Genomic DNA, 21,796 nt, shown 5'->3' with positions numbered 1-21,796 from the left:
ATGCCCTGTGAATATGTGGAATGTATTTAGTTAGGTTCAGATCATTGCTAACAGTCACTGCAGCATTTGATCTGTAAAATCAGTTACTGAGCACAGTTACGGAAACATCTGTTGTACAGGGAGCGGTGGAAACAAAAAATATTCCCTTTCAGACTTTACAGGGTTTTGACATGTCAGGGTTTAAACTAAGTTAACAGAGACCTATTTATTATGTTCTCAGTACAGACTGGAAGGATTTTCTCCTTTTTTCTTCAAGATAAATACAGGTGATCTGAATGCCTTTTAAGGGCCTCTGAAAAATGGACTCGAGTGCTTCAGATTTTTATTAAGGGTTGTAGATGAGTGTGTTAAGCTTGCAATTACGCTTTCAGATGCAGAGGTGGAAACAATGATTATATTCTCATAGTTAATTTTGGCAAGTAAATGGTATTCCGGATCAGGCATAATTGAAAGTGAATGGGCAACTGTGGTGGTCATCGATGAGTTGGGTGGTATTAAGACATGGGACGGTTACTGCATTGTGGGTGACAATGAAACACAGAGATGCACATTTCCTCGTGCAGCTGCACAGAGGAAAAGAGTAAAGATGGTGCTAATTTCCAGTCAGTTACTTGTTTTGACCTGGTCTAAGAGAGAATCTGATATAATCCAGTTTTATTTTGTGAATTATGTATTGCTGTAACGTTAAAGCAGTGATTTTGCAGGACAGAACATGCATCATTCTTTTACAGTTGGAGTCAGAACTTGAAAAATTTGGCTCAGTACTATTTGATTTGCAAAATAATCTTATCATGGAGGATTGATTTGTGTTGATATTTAAACAGCAGGAGGAAAAAAAAAACCTATTGAGGGATTGTTAACTTAACCTTATCTTCTTGTTTTTAAATCTTTAAATTTTACCTGCAAGCAACAGCCTTATCAGACAGGTTTTGTTGTTTTTGTTTTTGTTTTTTTTAACAAGTAGGGTAACCTTTCCATAGAGAAAATTTTCATTTTTAAAACTAGTGGTCAATTTTAAGCTTTGTGTGACCACAGAAATATTTTTGTAATTAAAAGTAAAATAATCCTTTCCAGTTTATGGAGTATAAAGAAAATGTGAAATAAACTCAACGAACAATCCTCCTTAGCTGGCTGGTGTGGTATGAACCCTGCAGTATTTCTTAATAACTGAAGAGATCCAACTGATCAGAGAAATGCCTCTTGTCCTTGTGAGACTACTTATGTGATCTTAAGTCATTATTTTCTGTTAATACGCAGTAAAATCATGAGGTACATTGTCAACTAAGAATGCATTGTTGATGTCTTTAGTGATGTCCCACTATCAAAATGCTAGAAATAAAAAAAAAGTATGCATTATTGATCAAATACATAATAGTAATTTTTTAGTGAGGGAAATATTTTAACAAAATTGAACAACAATTTCTGTTTAGCATATTAATCTCTGGAATTAATTTAGTATATAAATCTCCAGAAGCTTGGTCTACTGGTGTTTGGCCAGGTTGGGGGGGTGTACCTTTGTATTTCTGTAGAACGCCTTTAAAAAAAAAAAAAAAAACCAAAACAAACAACCATCAACTAAAATCAAGTGTTTAAAACATTACTGTTCTTGGCAAGAACCTACTAAGTAGTAAATATTTGAAATCATTTAAGCAGATCATATTATTTTGTGTAAGTAGAGCATTCTTTTCCTCAGTTTTGCTTCTGTCCCATAACTGACAGCAAATTTTATCTTGTCTACCAGCGTAAGGGAAAATAACACCATCGGCAGCAGTGTGATGTCTGCTGTGAATTGTGGATTATGTTTTCAAAAACTCCCTATGTTGGCATTTAATGTTTTCAATATTAAATACACATGTAATTGTATGATGAAGTGTTTTCTAGCAGGTGAAAGTAAAGGATTAAAATGTTATGGCTCTGTAGGCGAGTTGTGATACATCATGTGCTTGGGGCTTCAGATAACTTTGTAATAATGTGACAATACTCAATGTATCAGGCCTGCTGCTATCAAAATCACCCTTTGCAGTTTGATTGATGGTCTAATTGCTAAACACTACCAAGCAAGTTAATGCCTTCTCCCTAAAGGATCATGTTAATTTCTGTCTCTTGTAATTTAGGTTGTGTATTTTGCCAGTCAAGAATGATAGTGGTGCTCTGAAGAAATTAATTATGTGTACAGTAGATCTGTAAAGGTAGTAATTAGTACATAATAGTCTGTAACTACTGGGATTGTTCCAGTACAGAATTCATTATCCATCCAACTTACCTCAAGAGAAAGCTTCTCGATCAGGTTCTGTTGATTCTTTATGATTAGACTTGTAAACTACAATTCAACAATCATTTTGATATGCTTTCAAAACTGAAGCAAGGTTTTAATACCTGAAATGTGGTTTTCACTTTATGGGAGTCGGAGTGAAAAAGGACAAGAGAAAATAACAAACTTGCATGTAGGCTATAATTGAACAAAATATTCAGATTTTTGTTTTCTATGTATAATGTAGTACTATGTGCATACTATATATTAAATAGTTTATTTCATTATGATGTTGTTTTAGTAATGACAATATGAAAACTTAGGAGGTTTTCCAGTCTTACCTTTGATATCTTCTTTTCTGAACAACTTTTAGGACTCAGCACTCAGCTTAGTTTTAAAATATTAGTAATAATGAAAAAATAGTAGAATGTTTAATTTGTTCATGTTTTGGGTCAGTGCCAGGATTTTGGTATCTAAACTTGTTTTGTTGGTTGAGGAGGAAGAGGGTAGAAACGGGCAATTTAAAGTAGTAGGAAAATGTTGTTGGAAAAATGTAAGAGCGTACCAAACCTACAAAAAAACCCTGAAGAGCAGTGCAGGGAGACAGCATGACTTCTGAGGAAGACAGAACATATGACGTGATAAGGCTAAGAAAAAGGTGTTGTTTAAACAACACTGCAGTGATGATACCAACAGCCTCTTTTGTCAACATTCTTAATAACACTTTTTTTAAGATGATGAATAGTTTCTTTTTTAGGCTGTAAAGGTTGGACTGTAAACAGTTCAGAAAACTGTACTTAAGCACAAGTGTAAGCAGATAACAGTGTTTACCCAAATAAGTTTATTGTAAACGTTATAAGGTAAATGTTCTTTTTAAATTCGCTGGAAATAGTGAAGGGACTGGCTCTAAAAATAGGTGAAGGTGGAATACTAGCTGGTACTATACATAGGCAGTATGATAGATGTATGCAGGTGTTGCACTCAATGTTTTCATGAACAAAAAGTATACAAACGATATATGGAGACTTCAACAATTATTTGTACTTTGTTAATGTGTTAAGTCTAATAAAAATACAACACTATTACTCCAGTTATGTTGAAACTTACATTCAGACATAGACTTCCTATCATCCATCCCTGCTTTTTTCTGATGGTACGCTCACCCATCCTATGCCCTTCTGAAAAGTGAAGGTCAAATGGTCTTGTAACAAGTCATCAGCATCTTGAGTTCTTCATCACAAGTTGTGTGAGTTGTATGAGATTTTTCTCCTTTTAAGTATGCTTGGGGTTTTTCTAGCTTGCTGGTAAAATACTATTTAAAAGGTACTGGCAATTTTTTTTCTGCTAGTATATTATTGACTAGTGTCTTCTGTTTGCATTTGTTGATTGGTGTAGTTTATCAAGACTTCTTTCAGTTCTCATAAAATTTCTGTACATTATTTTCTCTACCTTAAAGTGCTTTGATGATTATCTATTAATTCAAGTGAATTATTAAATCTTGAGCTGTGATAGTATTTTGATTGCCACTAACTCCCTGTGAATACATGGCAATTAAGGTCTAAACTTCAGCTTTCTTGGAGTAGTGAATGTAGGTGGGCTGCTGTTCCCACCCACTTTAGCTTTTATTTTCCCTTGGTTGCAGCATCAACAAGAACTCCTTATTATACCTTCAATTAATATTTTCCATTATTAGAAAGGATGCCAGAAAATTTGCACAACTAGACTACTTTCAGTATTTGAAATTATTCTTCCACAAAATATGAACTTCTGTAGTTCAGCAATAGGAAAGACATGACTGTGTTTTTTGATTTGTGTGTTGAACAAATTAGATATTATAAACTAGGAAGATGCGATTTCCTTAGTATATTTTTTTTATTGGGCTTTAATTAAAACAACCCTTCACTTCTGAACACATTTTGTTGACGTAATTATCATGTTAGTTCTGTAATACCCATGTGCAAGTAAATAGTGCAGTCTTACTCGTTAACATCATGCAGATGATGTTCTTATGTTCATCTGTGGGATACCCACGTGCAGTCTTTAGGAAGTTTTCTTTGAGGCCCTATTGCTGCAATTCGTTGAGCCATTGAATGTTCGCCGTAGTTTCTGTCATTTGAACCTTACTGTACCTGCTAATTTCAATTGTGCAAGGTACCTTTATGCAAGACAGGAACATAGAACTGACTACCAAATTACTTACTTAGCAAGAGTGTATTAAAGCTATGTCTGTTGTGTTCTATTTTTGATATAAAGCAGGCTGATTTTTATCTTCTGAAGAAAATAGTGTGTATTTTTTTTTCCTTTGTGAAACCACCATTTCCTGCAGGATAGTGTGTTATTTTGCAGTGTTTTTTTGAATTTCTAGACTAACTTAGATTCCTTCTATTTACACCTCTGCCCAGATATTGAGAGAGAGAGAGACAGACAGGCTAGTTTCAATGTAGTAGATGTCAGTAGATATTGTTGATTCACTTGATTTTTTTTTTTTTATTTTTTTTTTTTGCTCCTTCCCCTTGCTCCCCTGCTTAACAGGCATATCTTTCTGATGTGAATTTTTATTTTTTTTTAAATCCCCTCTGTGACCAGTGAGTCTATTATAAGAATGAATGTTTTAGCTTCAACCATTCTCACTGAAGGAATTGTTTGCATTCCTTAAGTGCAGTTTTCAAGTTCTTATTCTTCTATCAGTCATATAATATTTCAAGATTGATTCTACTTCTGTGCAGTGTTCCTCTGTGAATATTACAAAGCTTATATTCACTGTTATTCTTGACTGACAAACGACAATATGAAATATGCATCATTCTTTATCAGCCATTTTTACTGGGGAGAAAAAAAGTTCTGTTTATCTCTTCAGCTGTTTCTTAAAGAGATAAGTATCAGCTAAAGAATAAGGTTGGTGCATCATCAAACTTGAAGGAAAACTGTTTACATTCATTTACATTTCACATTATAAAGAAGAGGAAAAGGGATTAGTACTTTCAAAAAATGGATCTGAATTTGATGTGCTAAGAAGCCCAGACCACATTCAGCAAAGAGCTTAAACTTTTACAAACTTTTAATGGACTCAGTTTTGGCCAACGTTCCTTTAACACAGCTGTATTTGTCGGTGTGAGACCACATGCTCCAGTTTTATACAGGAATCTCTAGCATTAAGCACAGTCATGTTGTACTGGCTCAACTATATGCGTTGCTTTGTTGAAATAAAAAGAAAAAATCCCACAGACTCATAATGTATTTGTTTCTGGATTGCAAACTGCAGGTGGCTCCCTTGGTCTTCTGATTAATTCAGGATGTGTATGTTTGCTTTCCCTCCTTGCCCTCTCCTTTTCAGAAGTATATGAATCCAAACCCAAGGAAGGTACTGCTTCACAGTGTGGGGTCACCAAATGTTTCTGTGTCTTACAGGAATTTCATTTAGTTAGATTGCATACTTAGATAATCTGTCTTTGTATCTGTTTCAGATAGAAGTGAAGCAGGCTCATTTGTTTTCATCTTTCAGTGAATTTGAAATAGTTCTTTTTCAACAACAGAATAAATGCAAGTACCATAAAGAAGAAAGAGTTACTAGTTTGCCATTTTTCATCTTTTTCTTTTCTTCTCAACCAGACTTGTCCAGTAGTGAAAGTGTCAAACCTTGGAATGGAAAAAGCTTTAGATTGTTTAAAAAAACTTATGCCTGAAATTATTACCACTTAGCATAGATTTACATTTTTGCGGCTCTGTATTTTTATATGCATTTTTTTTGTTTCTTAAATAATCTTGGAATTATTTACCAACAATCATAGTTAATGTATAAGAAATATATTTTTGGAGGGGAAAAAATACTTGTATAGAAATAGCAATGAAATAGAAGCTTTTCTGCCGAGAAGTGTCAGGGGCAATTTGTACCAGATAACTAGACCCAGTCTTGCTATGTTTGAAGTATCAAGAGAAAAAAGGAGGGAAAAAGGTGCATGTGTTCTTTATAGTTTGTTTTGCATCAGGTACTAAAGCTTATCTGCAGAAGTTGACTTCTTAATAGTTATGCTTGGTAAATAAACTTTCAGTAGTTACACAGAGAAGCATGGTTTCCAAACTGAGCTTAGGAATGATGCATGTAGTTTTGCCGCAGCTGGGATACTGTTCAGGAGAATCACAAATGAAGCCTCTCAAGAATTACTTGTATGTTCCTGTGTAAATTTTGTTCTGTGAAGAAGCCACTGTGCAAGTGGTAGCTGTTAGATAGCACTTGCTCCTGTTGAACAGGGTGTGTGTCTTACTTCAAGAGCATCGCTACCCATTTCATTCATCCTAGCACAAAAAAACTAAAATGAGCATAGCATTCTGAAGGGGCCAAAACAAACAAAAGCTTCCAATTAGGAGGCAATAATTGTAAATTTTGGTTCTTTGTGTTTTATTTCAAATAGTGTTTTAACACACCTTTCAGTAAGTTAGAAGATTCATTTTCTTTGTGGCATTTGCAACATAGATTCACAAAATATGTATTTTATTTTGAAAAAAACATACTATGTAAAACAGATGTTATGTTGGTATGACCTACTAGTAATTATACTAATTTGCTAGAAGTAGATCAGAAGATGAATATTCACCCCAAAATTTGTATTTAAAAACCACTGTAACAGTGTTTTACTCGCTTGACATGGGAGTGCTTGACAGTTCTGTGTTGATTGTGTTTTCTCATACGAATTAATGTTAATTACAATGCTGTATGATGAAATGTACAGGTAAGCATTGTCTTAAATACTGCTTGGAACAAGTGAAGTTTTTCTTTTCATAAATGACTTCACTAATACTAATATTTTGACCACAGGTTTTGTTTGTGGTGGACTAAGGTGAGGGAAACACTGATATTTTGTGAAGACTTTCTCTTGAAACATACAGGAAATTTGAAATATACATTTAGGTTATTTTCAGTTTGGGACTGTAAATTTTTTTTCATCGTGTGATAGTGAATGAAGACTGTCCCAGATAAAAAATATCTGTTTAGGCTTTCTTAGAAGTTAGGCTCAGTCTCAGTTGTGTTATGTTTTGTGTATTGTCTTGCTTTCCTGCAGAAACTAATATAAATAATGCTTTTTAGAATGATCATGCCATAGGGTTGAACAGATAGAGGAACTTAGCTGGAGATCCCGGGCTGTAATACACTTATGTCTCTTTTATGACTGTGCTTTTAAAGGCTTTGTAGTATATTCATAAGGGGAAAAATTAATGAGGGACAGGTGAGAGAGATTCAGTTTTCTTAGATCTCCTCCTATTTGTTATTCCTGGAGCTTGCTTTCTTAACGTGTGCAGTAGTATTTTTTCAGAGCATTGGTGTTGTATCAGAAGGATTTGGATTGAGTAGTTCGGGTCTTGGTTAGCATTACATAAAGAATGGCAATAATTGCAGCTTCAGAAAATCAAGTACAAGTAGTCTGTATGTGAATGAAATTGTATTCAGATTAAGACACAGATGGGAAATAGCTTGAGGTCTGGGATATTTAGAAGTTGCTAGCTTTTGCATTGGTTGCTTTAATGTATATCACCATGTATTCCACACAGTTCCTATAAACATCATGTTCATGTTCAAAATCAGCATCTTGCCTATTCAGAATCCAGGTCAGTTGCTCGAAGGTGGAGGTGATTCCTTCCATTTTAGTTTAATTAGCACTTCTTAACCCTTTTGAAATGTCACTAGGACAGGTTAGTCTTCCCCACTGGAGACCTGAGGAGGAAGGACACAAAATAAGAAACCCTGCTAGTTACTTCCTGACAGTATTACCTCTACAGAGAGATGCTGATTATCTGTCTTTATTTAGTGCCAAGCATGAAACTGAGATTGTAGAGTATGTCACGTATGTATACACTAGCTGTAAGACCACCATTTGGTAAAGAAATGCGCGGAACTGGAAGAATTAATACAGAAACCCCTGCTGCTCAGCTTCACCACAAGTTTAAATTTGTTTGTTTTTTGTCAAAAAGCTTCAGCAGTAGCATTTAAGGCAGGCTATTTCTTTTTTTTTTTTTTCCTGAAGTGTGATATATTTACTATCATAGTTATTCCATTTAAGTGAAGCATGATAGTTCTGCTGCTGGAGTAATTTTAGGTATTCATCGGTATTCCTTCAGTAAATTTTGGGAACTGTTTGCTAATATAAAATTAATAAATTAAAACCTCTTATGTATTATTTCATTCATAAAAATCTGATTGTGGAAATTATAAGGACTGGTTTGCAGACAGTGTAGTTGGTGTTGGGGTTGTGGAGAACTTGTAGAGCAGTGTTTTGTGTTAGAGGCCTGGAAGGAAAAATACTGGAGTATGAAACAGCTATGTATTGCCTTAAAAGGTCTCTTGTATGTGTTTTTAATGATGTTGGGACTGAGCTGTCTTAGTTATAATGTCTTAAATTTTAGGTGGTAGCTTAGAGAATTCATGTATGTATTTGTTAGACCCGATTTCTCAGAATTTAAAAATAAAGATCTTGCAGAGAAGAGGTGGAATTGTCATTTCTGGCTATAAAAGAAGTAAAGGGGAGGTAAACTCAAACTCATGCTTTAGTGTTTTTCCTACATCGGTTGTTTCAGAGGTCCCCATTGGAAAAGGGTAAAGATCACTGCTTGTCACACGTGAACAAATGTATACATACATATATTCAAGAAGTTTGGAATTCCAGCCTAGTGTGATAACTCTGTTATTAGGTAGTAGATTCTGTACCTACGATATGGCTTGTTTTTCTAAGGGAAATAGAACTTTTGTTTGTTAGCAGCTCTATAAAATACAGCAGAGGAAGAGAAGCAGTTTTGTATTCTGAAATGTCTATTTCAGTCTCAGTGATGCAGTGCTCAAATAAACTATAGCACATCTAACGAGCAGTGGAGGACAGAGACACATGTACTAGGTACACCAGGGAAAGGGTTTCTGTACAAAGACTAATTAGCATGAAATATGAATACATTCATGAAGTAGTCTTGATCTATAATGCTTTTACAGAGAGTATTTTTTCTATGAATTTGACGCAAAAGAAATTCAGAAGTTGAACTGAAAAAAGAATCTGTGTTGAACTGAAAAGTGGGTTTTGTTTGTTTTTAAACAAATATAAATATGTATTCCTAGAATAAAACACATTCTGTATGAATAAGTAAAAAGATCAAGACGAAACAGAAAGCTTTCTCTAATGTCAAAACAAAAAAAAATCCTCAAAAGTTACTCTTCTTCAAGTATTTTTTTTCCATCTTTGTTTTTAGCAAGGGAATTTTAGTCAGGTACTGGAAAAATCTGTTTAATTTGGAGTTAGTTACTCAGAACATGATTAAATAGACCATTCCACGGATTTGACAGTCATTTTTTTGTTAAATGAACTGTTAAGATTATCTGTTGTGGAAATTTTTGTCAAGTATGGCTTATCTTTCTTGTGTATAACTTCATGTATGCACATAATACACTGATAATGAGTTGGAGGTCAATCACTTGTCAGTTCTTGGTCTGTGTTCTCTAATTTTGTGCATGGTGGTTTTTAAATAACGTCTTAAGCTTTCTGATGTGTTATTTGCAGCTGTAGCTATATTTTTGGGAAACTTTCTCAATACTGGTAAAGGAAGCTCCATATCTAGCTACTAGTAGAAGGCTGAGCATTGTAATGCAGGTTCTTCAGCTGAAGGAAAGCATAAATTTGTGACCCAAGGGAAGGTGGGAGAAAAAAAAAATGTGTCTAGAGGAAAGGATCGAAAACAGATCAGCTACTTAGCAGGGAAGTTTGTGCAGACTTAAATACACTCTGCACCTATATTTTAACATCCTGAAAGCTTCCAGCAGAGTTTCAGAAATAACAGTGCATTTGTTTAAATAAACAAAACCCCACTGTAAACAAAGCTGTAGTTATAAGCTAAATTTATAGTCTTACTTGTAAAATAATTATTTTAAGTCTGGATTAGAGATGTTTCCTCTATCTTTTGTCAGACCCATAGCTAGTTCATGCTACATCCTAAATATACTTTTGCACAAATTTCTCTGAGATGAAACACAATGTGGGTTTTTTTCTGTGCAAGGGTAGATTGAGAAAATGCTCCCCTTTCCATGCCTGTTGGTTTTATGTGCAAAGCTGATATTTTTTCCATTATTGCGGACAAAAAAAAAAAAAAAAAAATTCCTCATCTGCTTTTGAGATTACAACTTTTATCTGATGGATAGTAGTTTCAACTGTAATGCTATTAGGAGATGCTTTGAACAGAATATCTGTCATTGCAAGACTTTCTGCCATATATACATAGAGTAAGGATAGATATGTTATCTAAATGAATAAAGGTTCTTTGGAGGAAGATATATTAAAAAGCTATCTAAAGGATTAAAAGTTAATCATGCTATTAAGTTTCTGATTTCATTGAGAAATTGAAAATACTAGGTACATAGACATTAACACAGATAAAAAACTGGTAATTTTGTTGAGTTGTTGAATTACTTGTTAAAGGATGTAAATGTGAAATTAGCATTTCGTATGTTCTGTAGGTGTTGTGTCTTGTGCAGTTGTAAGAAGCTGAAACTTCTCTGAAACTTCATTCTTTCAGAAAAACATAATTTCTTTTTCTGTTCTGTAAGGTGGAACATAATTATTTTAGAATACTATCACAGAACACTTTCCCAATATGAAGAGGCAGATGAGTAAGAAACTTACTGTCTAAAGCCTTTCTAAAAGCAAAAAGTCCACATATGGTAAACTGGCTGATTTTTGTAAGTCAGCGTGGAATTATATCTAAGTTGCATATTCGGAAAGGCAGTAGATATGAAATAAGTTTTGAGGTTTTCCCTTTGACATTTTTTGTTCTTGCTGTTAAGACATTTGGATCATTGGCACTTAGATGCTGCCTTCTTAATGAATCATTTTTTGCCAGATTTTGCTTACATTGGTAGTATAACGGTAAGCAAAGCATAGGTTACATGTGCTAAATTGAGAATATACTGTGGATTCTGTATGTGTAGATACTTAAAGTGTGCTGAGGCAAATAGTGAAACCTGATGATGTTTATAAAGGTGAGAGACTGGTAGCTGTGTGTTTCTGGACTATTTTTAGTCTGCTACAATGTAAGCTGCTTAATTTAGTACTCTGATAGGTCTCCTAAGACTAATCCTGTAATGTGGAAGTAATTTATCTTTTACCTCTTGAAGACAGATAATCGTTGCACAGGTATTCAGTGAGCACCTGGGTGTTTTGAACACATTCTGACATACTTAGACCCTAAAAAAGCTTTTTCAAGGTAAATCTGTTAGAAGGTAGTAATAATGGATACAGCCATACGGGGTTACCTTAAAGCTGGTTGAGCCCTGTATTTTGTCTTCAGAAGGTGACTGAGAGCAGATGATTAGGAAAAAGAGTAAATACATGTTAATTAATATATATTAAATGTCTGTCTCTTTATATACGTAGACAGAATAAACTAAATAGTGATACTTCCCAGCCTTCAACACTTGACAGTTTTTTCTGAGCCAGAGGTCACATCTTCATGCATAGTGAGGTCTTCATTGTGTTTTGTCTTCAGCAAACTCAGATTCTTTAGCGTTCATAACCTGTGACATTGACATTCTCTGTATTTGAAACAAATGTGTAGTTTTCCAGTATTTCAACTACTGTTTGCTGGTCTGTCTTGTTTGTTGCCTTCTCTTTCTGTCATTGCAAGTCTCACAAGTACCTAATTTCTATTTACTTTCTCTGTGTTTTCAAAGACCGCAGAGGGGAAGACCAAAATACTATGTGATAAACAAAAGACAAACAGTAATGCATCATTGAATGATGGCCACTATCTAATAAGTATCAGTTGTCCTATCCCAGTTACTGGGAGGGGAACCTCATGGTTTTGGTTGTGTTAGTATGGAATCGTCAAATATCTCAGTTACTGTTTGTTTTTCAGAGAGTTACATCAGTATGCCAGAAATGTTTCACTGTTACAGTATGTTGAAACTCTATTGGGATGACCTTAGTTAGAATGATGATTAGTCACAGTGATTGTGATGTGGAAAGTTGCAATATGTCTTCCATGTGACAACGTATGGTGTGACAGTTCCTGTTCTCAACAAGTCACTGCCCTTTAATGTGTCTGGTTGCAACTTGTAAGTAATTCTAATTTGAAGTTTGCAATAGCCCGTATTGTTGTCACTGGCATGTAGTATTATTTTTGCCCGCATATGATCAGGTTGAAATGTATGCTTGTTATAGATTACATGCAACTAATTAGATTTCTTTGATACCACCCACCACAAGGCCACAATTTCAAACATTTGTTTATGGGAGACTGATTTCTCAACATGAGATAAATAAGGATAAAAGTTGCTATTTGTATTTATTAGCTATCAAAGCTGTGATTAGCAGTCAACTTCACAGTGCAGTGCTTACTGGCTATAGAAATAAATGAAGTCTATTAAGTCAGATAATTTCCCAATTATTTTTAATATGATCTTTTCCCCCTGTAAAGTTATGCTTTGGACCTGATGAGTATGAAAGCATTCCTTTGAGTTCTGCTGGCTAAATAATACAATAAAGCTGATGACCAATATTTTTTTTCTAATTCTGAGTTAATAGGTGGATAGAATTTTCTTTAATAAACATTACATTACATTTCTTAAGTACTGAGTCAGTGGACATGTAACTGTCTATTTCACTCTGTAGGTCAGTGTATAACCAGGTTTAACACTTGACACTTAAAAAGCTACAGTGTATCTTGAAATGGTAAACAAATTGAGGCGTTTGGGATTGAGAGATGTACAAGTGAAACAATGTTTCATGCATGTTTGTTTAAAACCTTGATGGTAGAGAAACACTTCAAAAAGGGGGAGGGTCCTGGAATGTGCATTTGGAGATGTTTATTTTACATAATGTGTAAATATTTAGGCAGGTGCTTTTGATGTCAATTATCACAGTGAAAGAAGAAAATAAATAAATTTAGCACATCAGTTTTACCAAAATTTTAGTTTGTTGCATTAAATGCCAGTATCTACTTGACTGTATAAAGGGATTTTTGGATCTTGGGATCTTTTTTTAGCTTTATTATTGCTAAAATTCCTTTGGAAAATGTCATTCCCCTAAGTGTCTCTGTTGCGAAACATGTGCTTTTTACAAGTCTAATTAAAAGGAACAAGAGCTGAACTATTCATTTAAAAGATTTTTATTTACTAGACTTTTCATAGTAATAACAGAAAATGAGTTTATTAGAATCTTGATAAAATGGGATAGCAATTTTTGGTGTTCTGTTTTACTTGGAGTTTTTTTTTTTATCTGGATGTTGGTACTTCCACTTTTGGAAGTTGTGTCGATATGAGGCGTGTCAGAATCTGGAAGATAATTATAGCTATCCTATCTCGTAGTTCTGTGGTGATGATGGCCTGATATCAGAGCAAAAAATATAACTGGGACATTTGACTGTCTAAATTGGAAATACTATTATAAGCAGCATTTTTTTTTTTTACAGGCAAATGTCTTCTCTGACCCACATAAAAACTTCCTATATAACTTCTAAAATGAATTGACTGATCTCTTCAGTCCTTATCCAAGCACTAATATATAAGCAACAAAGACACCTAATGTTGCAGTGCCAGGAAAGCCCACCTAGGATAAGCATCTCTTTGGAGCAAAACCCAGTGTGTTTGCGTTAAGCGTTGCAGATGTTGAAGCAATAGCAATGGCAAAAGGAGAAACAGGGTGCACAATCCTGAGGTTTTCTTCCATATATTCATGGAGAGAATGTGAGAGAAGAGTTTGTGGAAAAGGCTAGTAGCTTTTATTCCAGCTTCTTACGGCACATCTTACAACACAGTTAAGTAGGCCTATTGAGGATATTATTTGTATAATCGTTGTTTGCCTGCTGTTGTTTGTTTTTCTAATGTTCAGAAGGAACACTTGCATGGATTTCTGTGACCATCCGTACGTGGTGAATTATTATTTTCTTACCATCTTTCAGCAAAAGTAACTTTTCTTTGTATGATCTTTAGCAGGCTAGATAGGGGGCAAAATCAGTTGTGGGGGAGGGAGGGGGGCTGGATGGATTTTTTTGTTTATTTGGTTTTTATTTATGGCCCAGACATCTACTTGAAATCAAAGCTGTTCGTGGAAAGCTGAAAGCAACTGCAACAGGGAGTGGTTAATTAAGTATGCTTTAACTCTGCAACTTCATTGCACAAGTTCTTGATGCAGGTTTTCAAATTGTACTTGAAAATTAGGCTAATTAAAAACATTTCAGGGCAGTTTTTATGGAACAAGAACTATTTCATATAGGCATTAAATGTGGTGTATTTTAATTGTATTTTAAAAACAAATAATAGGAATATAGATCCCCTGCTATTTTTTTCAAAACTAATTTGTAAAACTAAGTTGAGATATTTATTTTTTTTTCTTCCACAGAGCATAATCTGTTGGGTTGATGTCACTTCCTTCAGCTTGATTACATTAATTAGGCAAAAGACATACCAGATTGCAAGAGGTTCCATGTGTTTTTTTTTCTCCAGTCAGTTTTATTTTTTTTTATCTTGAGAGCTGAAACTAAGATCCACTTTCGAATCAATTACTTGCTTCCTTTGTAATACATTTTTCTTTCTTTCCTTTTTTTTTTTTTTTTTAAATGCTGTACCAGGTATTTAGCTCTTCTGATTGCAGAAAGGACAAAGTGACAGCAGGAGTGCTTAATTAATTTTACTTCAGGAACTGATGACTGAGTGATTTTAGGTGAACTGAAAAATGCCAGGTGGCATTGGGAATAAACATGAGATCACACAGCTGCGGACTTAATTGACAAGAGGGTGTGGTTAGCATCTGTTGCTGCTCTTGCATTTATCTCTAGATATTTGGGCAAATGGTTTGCTATTTGTCAAGGTTTAAGACCACATGACAGTGTGGAGGCTGTAAATGAATTTGGATACCAAATGATTTTGATCTTGGTTTATGCATTTCACAAATTGCATGACATGCATGTTCTGCAGGAGAGATGATGTGGTCCAGGAGAGAAAATGTACCTTTAGTTGTGTGAACTGTGGCATCTCCCAGTCTCCTGTCTGGGATCCTGTACTGGGCTTGCATGGCAAGGTTTTGGTAGCTGGGGGAGCTATAGGGGTGGCTTCTGTGAGAAGCTGCCAGATGCAGCCTGTGGCAGCCGGATCCGAGATGGACCCACCGCTGGCCAAGGCTGAGCCTTCTGTTGTGTTTTCTCTGCCCTGCGCAGCTGAAGGCAGCGACGGAGCAGCTTTGGGGGGAACCTGGCACCCAGCTGTGGTCAGCCCATCACAGATCCATTAGATATTCTATAGTTTAATTTGCTGTAGGACTGGATAGAAAATACCTCCTTGGTCACTAGTACATTTAGCTTGCACTGTTTTTTTCTGATGTTGCCATTGTCAGGGCTCTGCTCATTCAGGGTGATTTTGGACACATTTGCACTTCTTGATGACTAGCGGGTAATTTGTGCAGTTTGGCTGTCTTAATCCCTCAGGGCGCAACACTTGCCAGAGTTCATTCTGCTGTCTGGAACTACAGGCTGCATCATTTCTGGGGTGCATCGGGAGGAGGGTGGCCAGCAGGTCGAGGGAGGTGACCCTGCCCTCTGCTCTGCCCTGGTGAGGCACATCTGGGGTGCTGGGTCCAGTGCTGGGCTCCCCAGTTCAAAAGAGACAGGGAGCTGCTGGGAGGGGCCAGCATGGGGCTATGAAGATGATGTGGGGACTGGAGCATCTCCCTGGTGAGGGAGGGCTGGGAGAGCTGGGCCTGTCCAGCCTGGAGAGGAGGCGGCTGAGGGGGGATCCCATCGTGTCTGCAAGTATCTTAAGGGCCAGTGCCAGGAGGACGGGGCCAGGCTCCTGTCAGTGGTGCCCAGCGACAGGACAAGGGGCAAAGGGCACAAACTGCAGCACAAGAAGTTCCTTCTGAAGATGAGGAAGAACTTCTTTACCTTGAGGGTGGCAGAGCCCTGGGACAGGCTTCCCAGAGAGGCTGTGCAGTCTCCTTCTCTGGGGACATTCACACCCGCCTGGACGTGACTCTGTGCAGCCTGCCCCAGGTGACCCTGCTTTAGCAGGGGCTGGACTAGGTGATCTCCAGGGATCCCTCCCAACCCCAACCATTCTGTCATTCTGTGATTTCATTTTTCTACCAAATTTTGTCAATGGGGTTTATTTTGAACTACTCAGTGTAATTAATAGTTTAAGCTGTTCAAGCATAGTGTTGTATGTATAGTTCACATCCCTTGCAACTATATGTACACTTAACTTTTTTTTCCCTGTACTCCTGTAATAGGAATAGATGTCCTTTCAGGTAAAGGGAATAGTAAAGCAATTACTACTTTTTGTAAATTTACTTTTGCTGCCAAATACTAGTAAATACAATTGGTAAGCCACATGCCAGATGGGAATAAGATGAAATTACTCGTTCTTTTTTCCATGACAATATAAGGGTGTTTGTGCACTGTGGGTAGACTTGATAGAAATTGGAGATTAAAGCTCAGGTTTCGGTAGGCTAACATTCACCTGAATCTCTGCTTTCTCCCCACTGGAATTCTAAATACTCCTTTTTATCTCACATTAATTTTCATTCTCACCATATTCATGACTGACAGGTTTTAGTGTTAGCTCTTTATTAAAGTTAGCTGCTCTTTATTTAAAAAAAGGAAAGGAGGAATTTAATACAAACTGGATATTTTAGCTTGAAGTAAAGTGATTTAACAGCTCAAATACATACTATATAATTTTGTGGTATTTCTAAAAATTTTTCATGATGGCTTTTAATGCCATTCAGTAGCTAAACTAATGAACAGGTGTAGAACGGTACTTTTTGAGAGGCATGTCTGTTTACTTTTTTTGCTACCGAGGTACAAAAGTACTGATGGTAGAATTTTGTTCTTAATTATGTCTCTGAAGTATTTCACCATGTTTGTGTATGTTCTTTACCATAATTATTACTAGTGTTGTTTAATGTATCATTAAACTTACATAACATTTTCTTTAGTGTTGTCAGTCTTTCTTTAGACCCTAAATGGGTTTCAAGAGGTGCACTTTCAGTGGGATTAAATTTCCCAGCTGAAGGTAACACTGAAGGTACACACTTGAGCTGCACATGCGTCTCATAATGTTAGATGAACAGAAAACAATCCCTTGCAGCATGTTGCATCAGCTTTTTTCTTCCAACCCAGATAAACAAATTTCTTGTTACTAGCAAAATAGAACTCTAAATTAAAAGGGGCAAAAAAAAAGAGAAGAGAAAAAGAAAAAATAGCTTACATCATGTTGGTGTTGTGATCTGTAGTTTGTGGTCTTCAAAAAGACATCTGTGTATGCTAAAACCCTTTTCCCCTTTTGCTTTATCATACTGTGTCTCCTCTTTCTCTCTCCTGTTTGCTTGAGGTAAATTGTGAAGAAACATAAACCCAACCAGAATGTTCTATACATGTAACCAGTGTGAGATAATTATGCATTAGTGGCTATATTGTCATTTCAATTAATGTTAATTGTGTTTTTTTAAAAAAATGTTCGCTGCTTACTTCTTCCCCACTGAATTGGGACGTTTTTAAACAACCAAGAGTATGATTTTCTTCATTTCTTTAAAACAGTGAAGAAACATGTATGTGTGCCTGAGTGTTTATGTGTATGTATATACGTATTCCAGACAATCCCTTTTTACACAAATGTATGTAGATTAGTATTTGGACATAGCTTTCTAGAAGAAAAAATATGTAAGGTGGAGGTTTAAAAATGGTTTGCATGAACACAGTAGATGTGCTTCACCATGGGTGTGATAATAGGCAATGCTAATCTGAAGTGCAAGGGGACAACCTGGCAGGTCCTTTTGGGTCTGAACTCTGCTGGTACAGCTTTCATGTGGTGACAAAATACTTGGGCTTCTTACTGAGAACGTGCGAAGGAGTTACTTATCACTTTGGTGAAGGGTGACTTGCTAGAGCACCTGGGCAGGATTCTGCCATTGTTCCAGGGCTGTTTATGCAGTGGAGGACTGACATAAACTTAATTAGTGAGTATGTTCTGGCAAGTAAAACGGGTGAGCCGTGATTTTGGAAGGCTGAATTTGGACTCAGCTATTTAAAGTGGGGAAAACTCTGATTATGTGTTCTGAAAGGAGAGAGGCAAACTTAAGCAGGGTACTTGAGGTGGATGGCTAACTCATGGAGTTGGGTAGGAGGTGGACCCTGTGGAATAAAGCTTCAGACTTGGAGAGCTGACCTGTTTGTTTTAGTGTTGTATTGTTTAACCAGCTGTGGTGGTCAGAACATGAGGAATTTTCTCTTCTGATACGCCTTTTTTCCTAAAATATGGCCATCTTTGTTACAGAAACCTGAGTATGACCGTCACTAGTTCTAGGTACTGTCTGTAAAACTTGCCAGTTTGCAAAAAAGCTCGTTTTCAATGAAGATGTAAGCCAGTGCCATTATCAAAGTGCTCTAATGAATAATCAGAGTATTAAACTCCAAGATCTGTATGAAGTAATACAGACTCTTTAGCTTCCAGATTGATTTTTCATCTTGCTTTTTTTGAGCTACCCTATGTTGACTGCTATGAAATCCATTTTTTTTCATTTCTCCTTCTGGTTCTGTGGCATCAAACAAAAAATGTGTGTCTCATCTTCAAACAGGCACTTATGAAGGGAGTACCTGAAAAGGACAAGGAGGTTGGTCAGCAGTAGCATATTGATTCTGAAATGTTTTAAGTAGCTTTTTGTTGATTTAATTATTTTCTTAAATTCTCTAATCCATGGTCCCTGTCACTGTTGAGTCATTGTGAAGATGGACTAAGTGATCAGAGCGAGAGCACCGCTAACAGAGGAGGGGGAAGAGCACGCCTTTTGATAGCTCACTGATGCTTAATGTAATCTCAAGCATGAGTCAAACTGTTGGAGAATGCTGGTGATTTAATGTCTTTTCCTGCCTACAGGTCTTAGGTTGGTAAGATGGTGTTGATGCTGTGTTGTGTGCAGTCACATAAGCATCTGGTTCTAGTACTTCTCCATGTTTTCTGTGAAGTGGCGTAAAGCTAACTTAAGTCTTTGAAGTCTTTTAAGTTAGTGAAATACATGTTTTAAGTTGGGTTCATGTAATAACTTTGTCCTTTAACTCCTGCTCACAAAGGTTTCTCTCTCACTTGCTGTGTCTGATCAGGTGTACCTGAATTACCGATGCAGGACAAGTGTTACCTTTGTGAGGGTGACATCTGGTAAAAAACCCTTTTCTGATTCTCCTGTGTTCTTTTAGTATTTAATATTTTTGTTACCTCTGCAGTTTTGCAAGCCACGGGACTGAAAGGATTGCACACAGAAATGTGTGTGTATTCTCTTAGCTGGCTACAGGACAGGTTTGTCCTCGGTGTGCAACCGTCATGATAACTGGTACCTGGGGTAGATTATGAGGGTGTGTGTGGTGTTCAGCACTTCAGACACCCATTCATAAATGGAAATACGGAGGGTTTAATTCTTAAACAGTTAAAGTTTGGGATACGTCAGTCATCTTCTTGAATCATTTCTCTCATTTGTCTCAAAAGACACAAATCTAGGCTTTTGAGTAGTTTCTGTTCATATAACAGAAATCTTAATGTTTATTGTCATTTTGTGGGACAACTATTTTTTAACTCTTGGGTGTGGTTTTTGGGGGGTTTTTTTGTTGAGCTTCTGGTTTAATTTCCTTGTTTAATTGAGAACAGTTAGTGCTAAGGGTGCAATAATTTCATGGAGTGACACTTCAGGATTATAAATAGTAGTTTGTTAGTAGGTCGGTGTTGGTAGGAACTTTTACTATTATCTGTGTGTTATCAAGCTGATATGTAGCTCTGTCCTTTTACAAATATAAAGCAAACTGGTCATGAAGTAGTTAGGCGTGTAGAATAATGGTAGGGAAAGGGGAGCCCAAGTGTTGCTTTGTTGTTGAATTATCTTTTCTGTTTAGCTTATTCTGCTTTAGGCTTTTTAGAGGTAGCTGGGGATGAGGGAACTATCTTGTACTAGCTTAGTTAACACTGGTATGAGAATGCCCAAGGTAAACTAATTATTCAAGTGGTATAAACCTAGTAGAATTATTTTACGCCAGGTGTTTTCCTAGCCATAATGTGTATAAGGAGAAAAATAACTTTTCTTTGTTTGGGTTGTTGGTTTGTTTTAGTTTTGTTTGGGTTTTTTGTTTTGTTTTGTGTGTTTTTTTTTTTTAAGAGGATGATACTGAGGTATTGTTCTGTACACTGAGAATTAACATAACCTTTTAGGAAATACCTGTAATTAAACCTATGCTGATTAGTACAGCAAAAAGCAATGCTCAGACAAGAAAGGCATTCTTAGTCTGCTTAAAACTTCCTCCTAATTTGTCTTTTAAGATTTTCAGTCACTTTTGAATGACTTTAATTAAACTTAATGAACATTTTAAGTTAAGCATGTTAACTTTCTACTCTTTCAGTGCCAAATATCATATTTAAAAGGACATAAATCCTTGTTAATGGGTTTACTTAAACAGGAAAATTCTGTGGAAATTAAGTATGTTAATTTATGCAAAAACTTGCATATATTTTAAATATTTCAATACCATGTTCCTTTCTATATAATATTTAGCATTGAATATAAGGCTGGTGATCCTTGATAATAAAAAAACCATTCAGTTTTAAATATATGATATTTTCGTATTTGTTTTCACTCTTTACCAGTGACAATATAAATAATTACTAAAAACCTACCTTTGTGTAACGTGATAAATCTCATCTGATTTGTCTTACTGGTTTTGGATGAAGTTCAAATAGTATTTGAGTTACTCATATTTCAACAGAGGGCACTCACGTGCTTTGAGGTAACACCAAATCACTGTATTTTAAAAAGTGCTTGGAATAAACTGGAGCTGACGGTAACAGGTTTTGTAGGTTAAAATGTATAAAATATAATTTGATAGTGCTTGGGAAAATTGGTCATTGATATGAATGTTTTCATTTCATGTTCCTCTTAATTTTATAAATTTGCTTGGTTTCTTTGGATATTTTACAGTACATTGATGCAGTTGGCTTGAATTGATTCTAATAGATGCATTATTATGGCTTTCTAGCTGAGTTGGTATTTGTCTGTTAAGATTGAACAGTTGTGTTAATGAGTCAGAATTTAATAAATACATTCTTTCCAGCTAAAAAGGCAGTAGAAGAATCAGAAGAAAAGAAAACAGTTCAGTCAAAGAAAAGGATTAAAGAACTAAGAATTTTGGATGGAAAAACTGCACAAAATTTATGTAAGTGGCATGAAATGCATTAGGTGAATATCTAATTGGCATGTACACACATGACTTCTTAAATGTTCTTTTTTTGCTTGCATGTGCGAAATTCTTTTTGTAAAAACTGGCTAATGTGAACACAAGTCTTAAGTTCAGGAGTGTTTTACATACATATGATTTGAAATCACTACAAATTGGCAAAACTAACATGGAAAAATGGTATACACTTAAATGTTAACGAACTATATTTTTTTGTAACAAAAAGTTTTTTCTTCCATTAATTGCTTTAGACTGGAAGTATAATTAAATTATAATCACTGGTTCAGGGAAGGCACAGTGTAGGTAGGTTTTGTGGAT

The 21,796-nt window shown here is 35.8% G+C and overlaps 1 protein-coding gene across 3 annotated transcripts in view; it reads left to right on the top strand.

Moving 5' to 3' along the window:
* The window catches only part of DIAPH2 (diaphanous related formin 2), a 244,533-nt gene that overhangs the window by 60,445 nt on the left and 162,292 nt on the right, over positions 1 to 21,796 (top strand). For all 3 annotated transcript variants that reach the window (XM_037407809.1, XM_037407808.1, XM_037407807.1), the window contains one exon: positions 21,356 to 21,457. In XM_037407809.1, coding sequence (XP_037263706.1) covers positions 21,356 to 21,457 — 102 coding nt within the window. The remainder of the gene's footprint in view (positions 1 to 21,355; positions 21,458 to 21,796) is intronic.

Source organism: Falco rusticolus, chromosome 14 (genome assembly GCF_015220075.1).
Source record: "Falco rusticolus isolate bFalRus1 chromosome 14, bFalRus1.pri, whole genome shotgun sequence".
NCBI classification, from domain to species: Eukaryota; Metazoa; Chordata; class Aves; order Falconiformes; family Falconidae; genus Falco; species Falco rusticolus.
The sequence above is the reverse complement of the archived record's forward strand: the minus strand, read 5'-3'. Positions and strand labels throughout refer to the sequence as shown.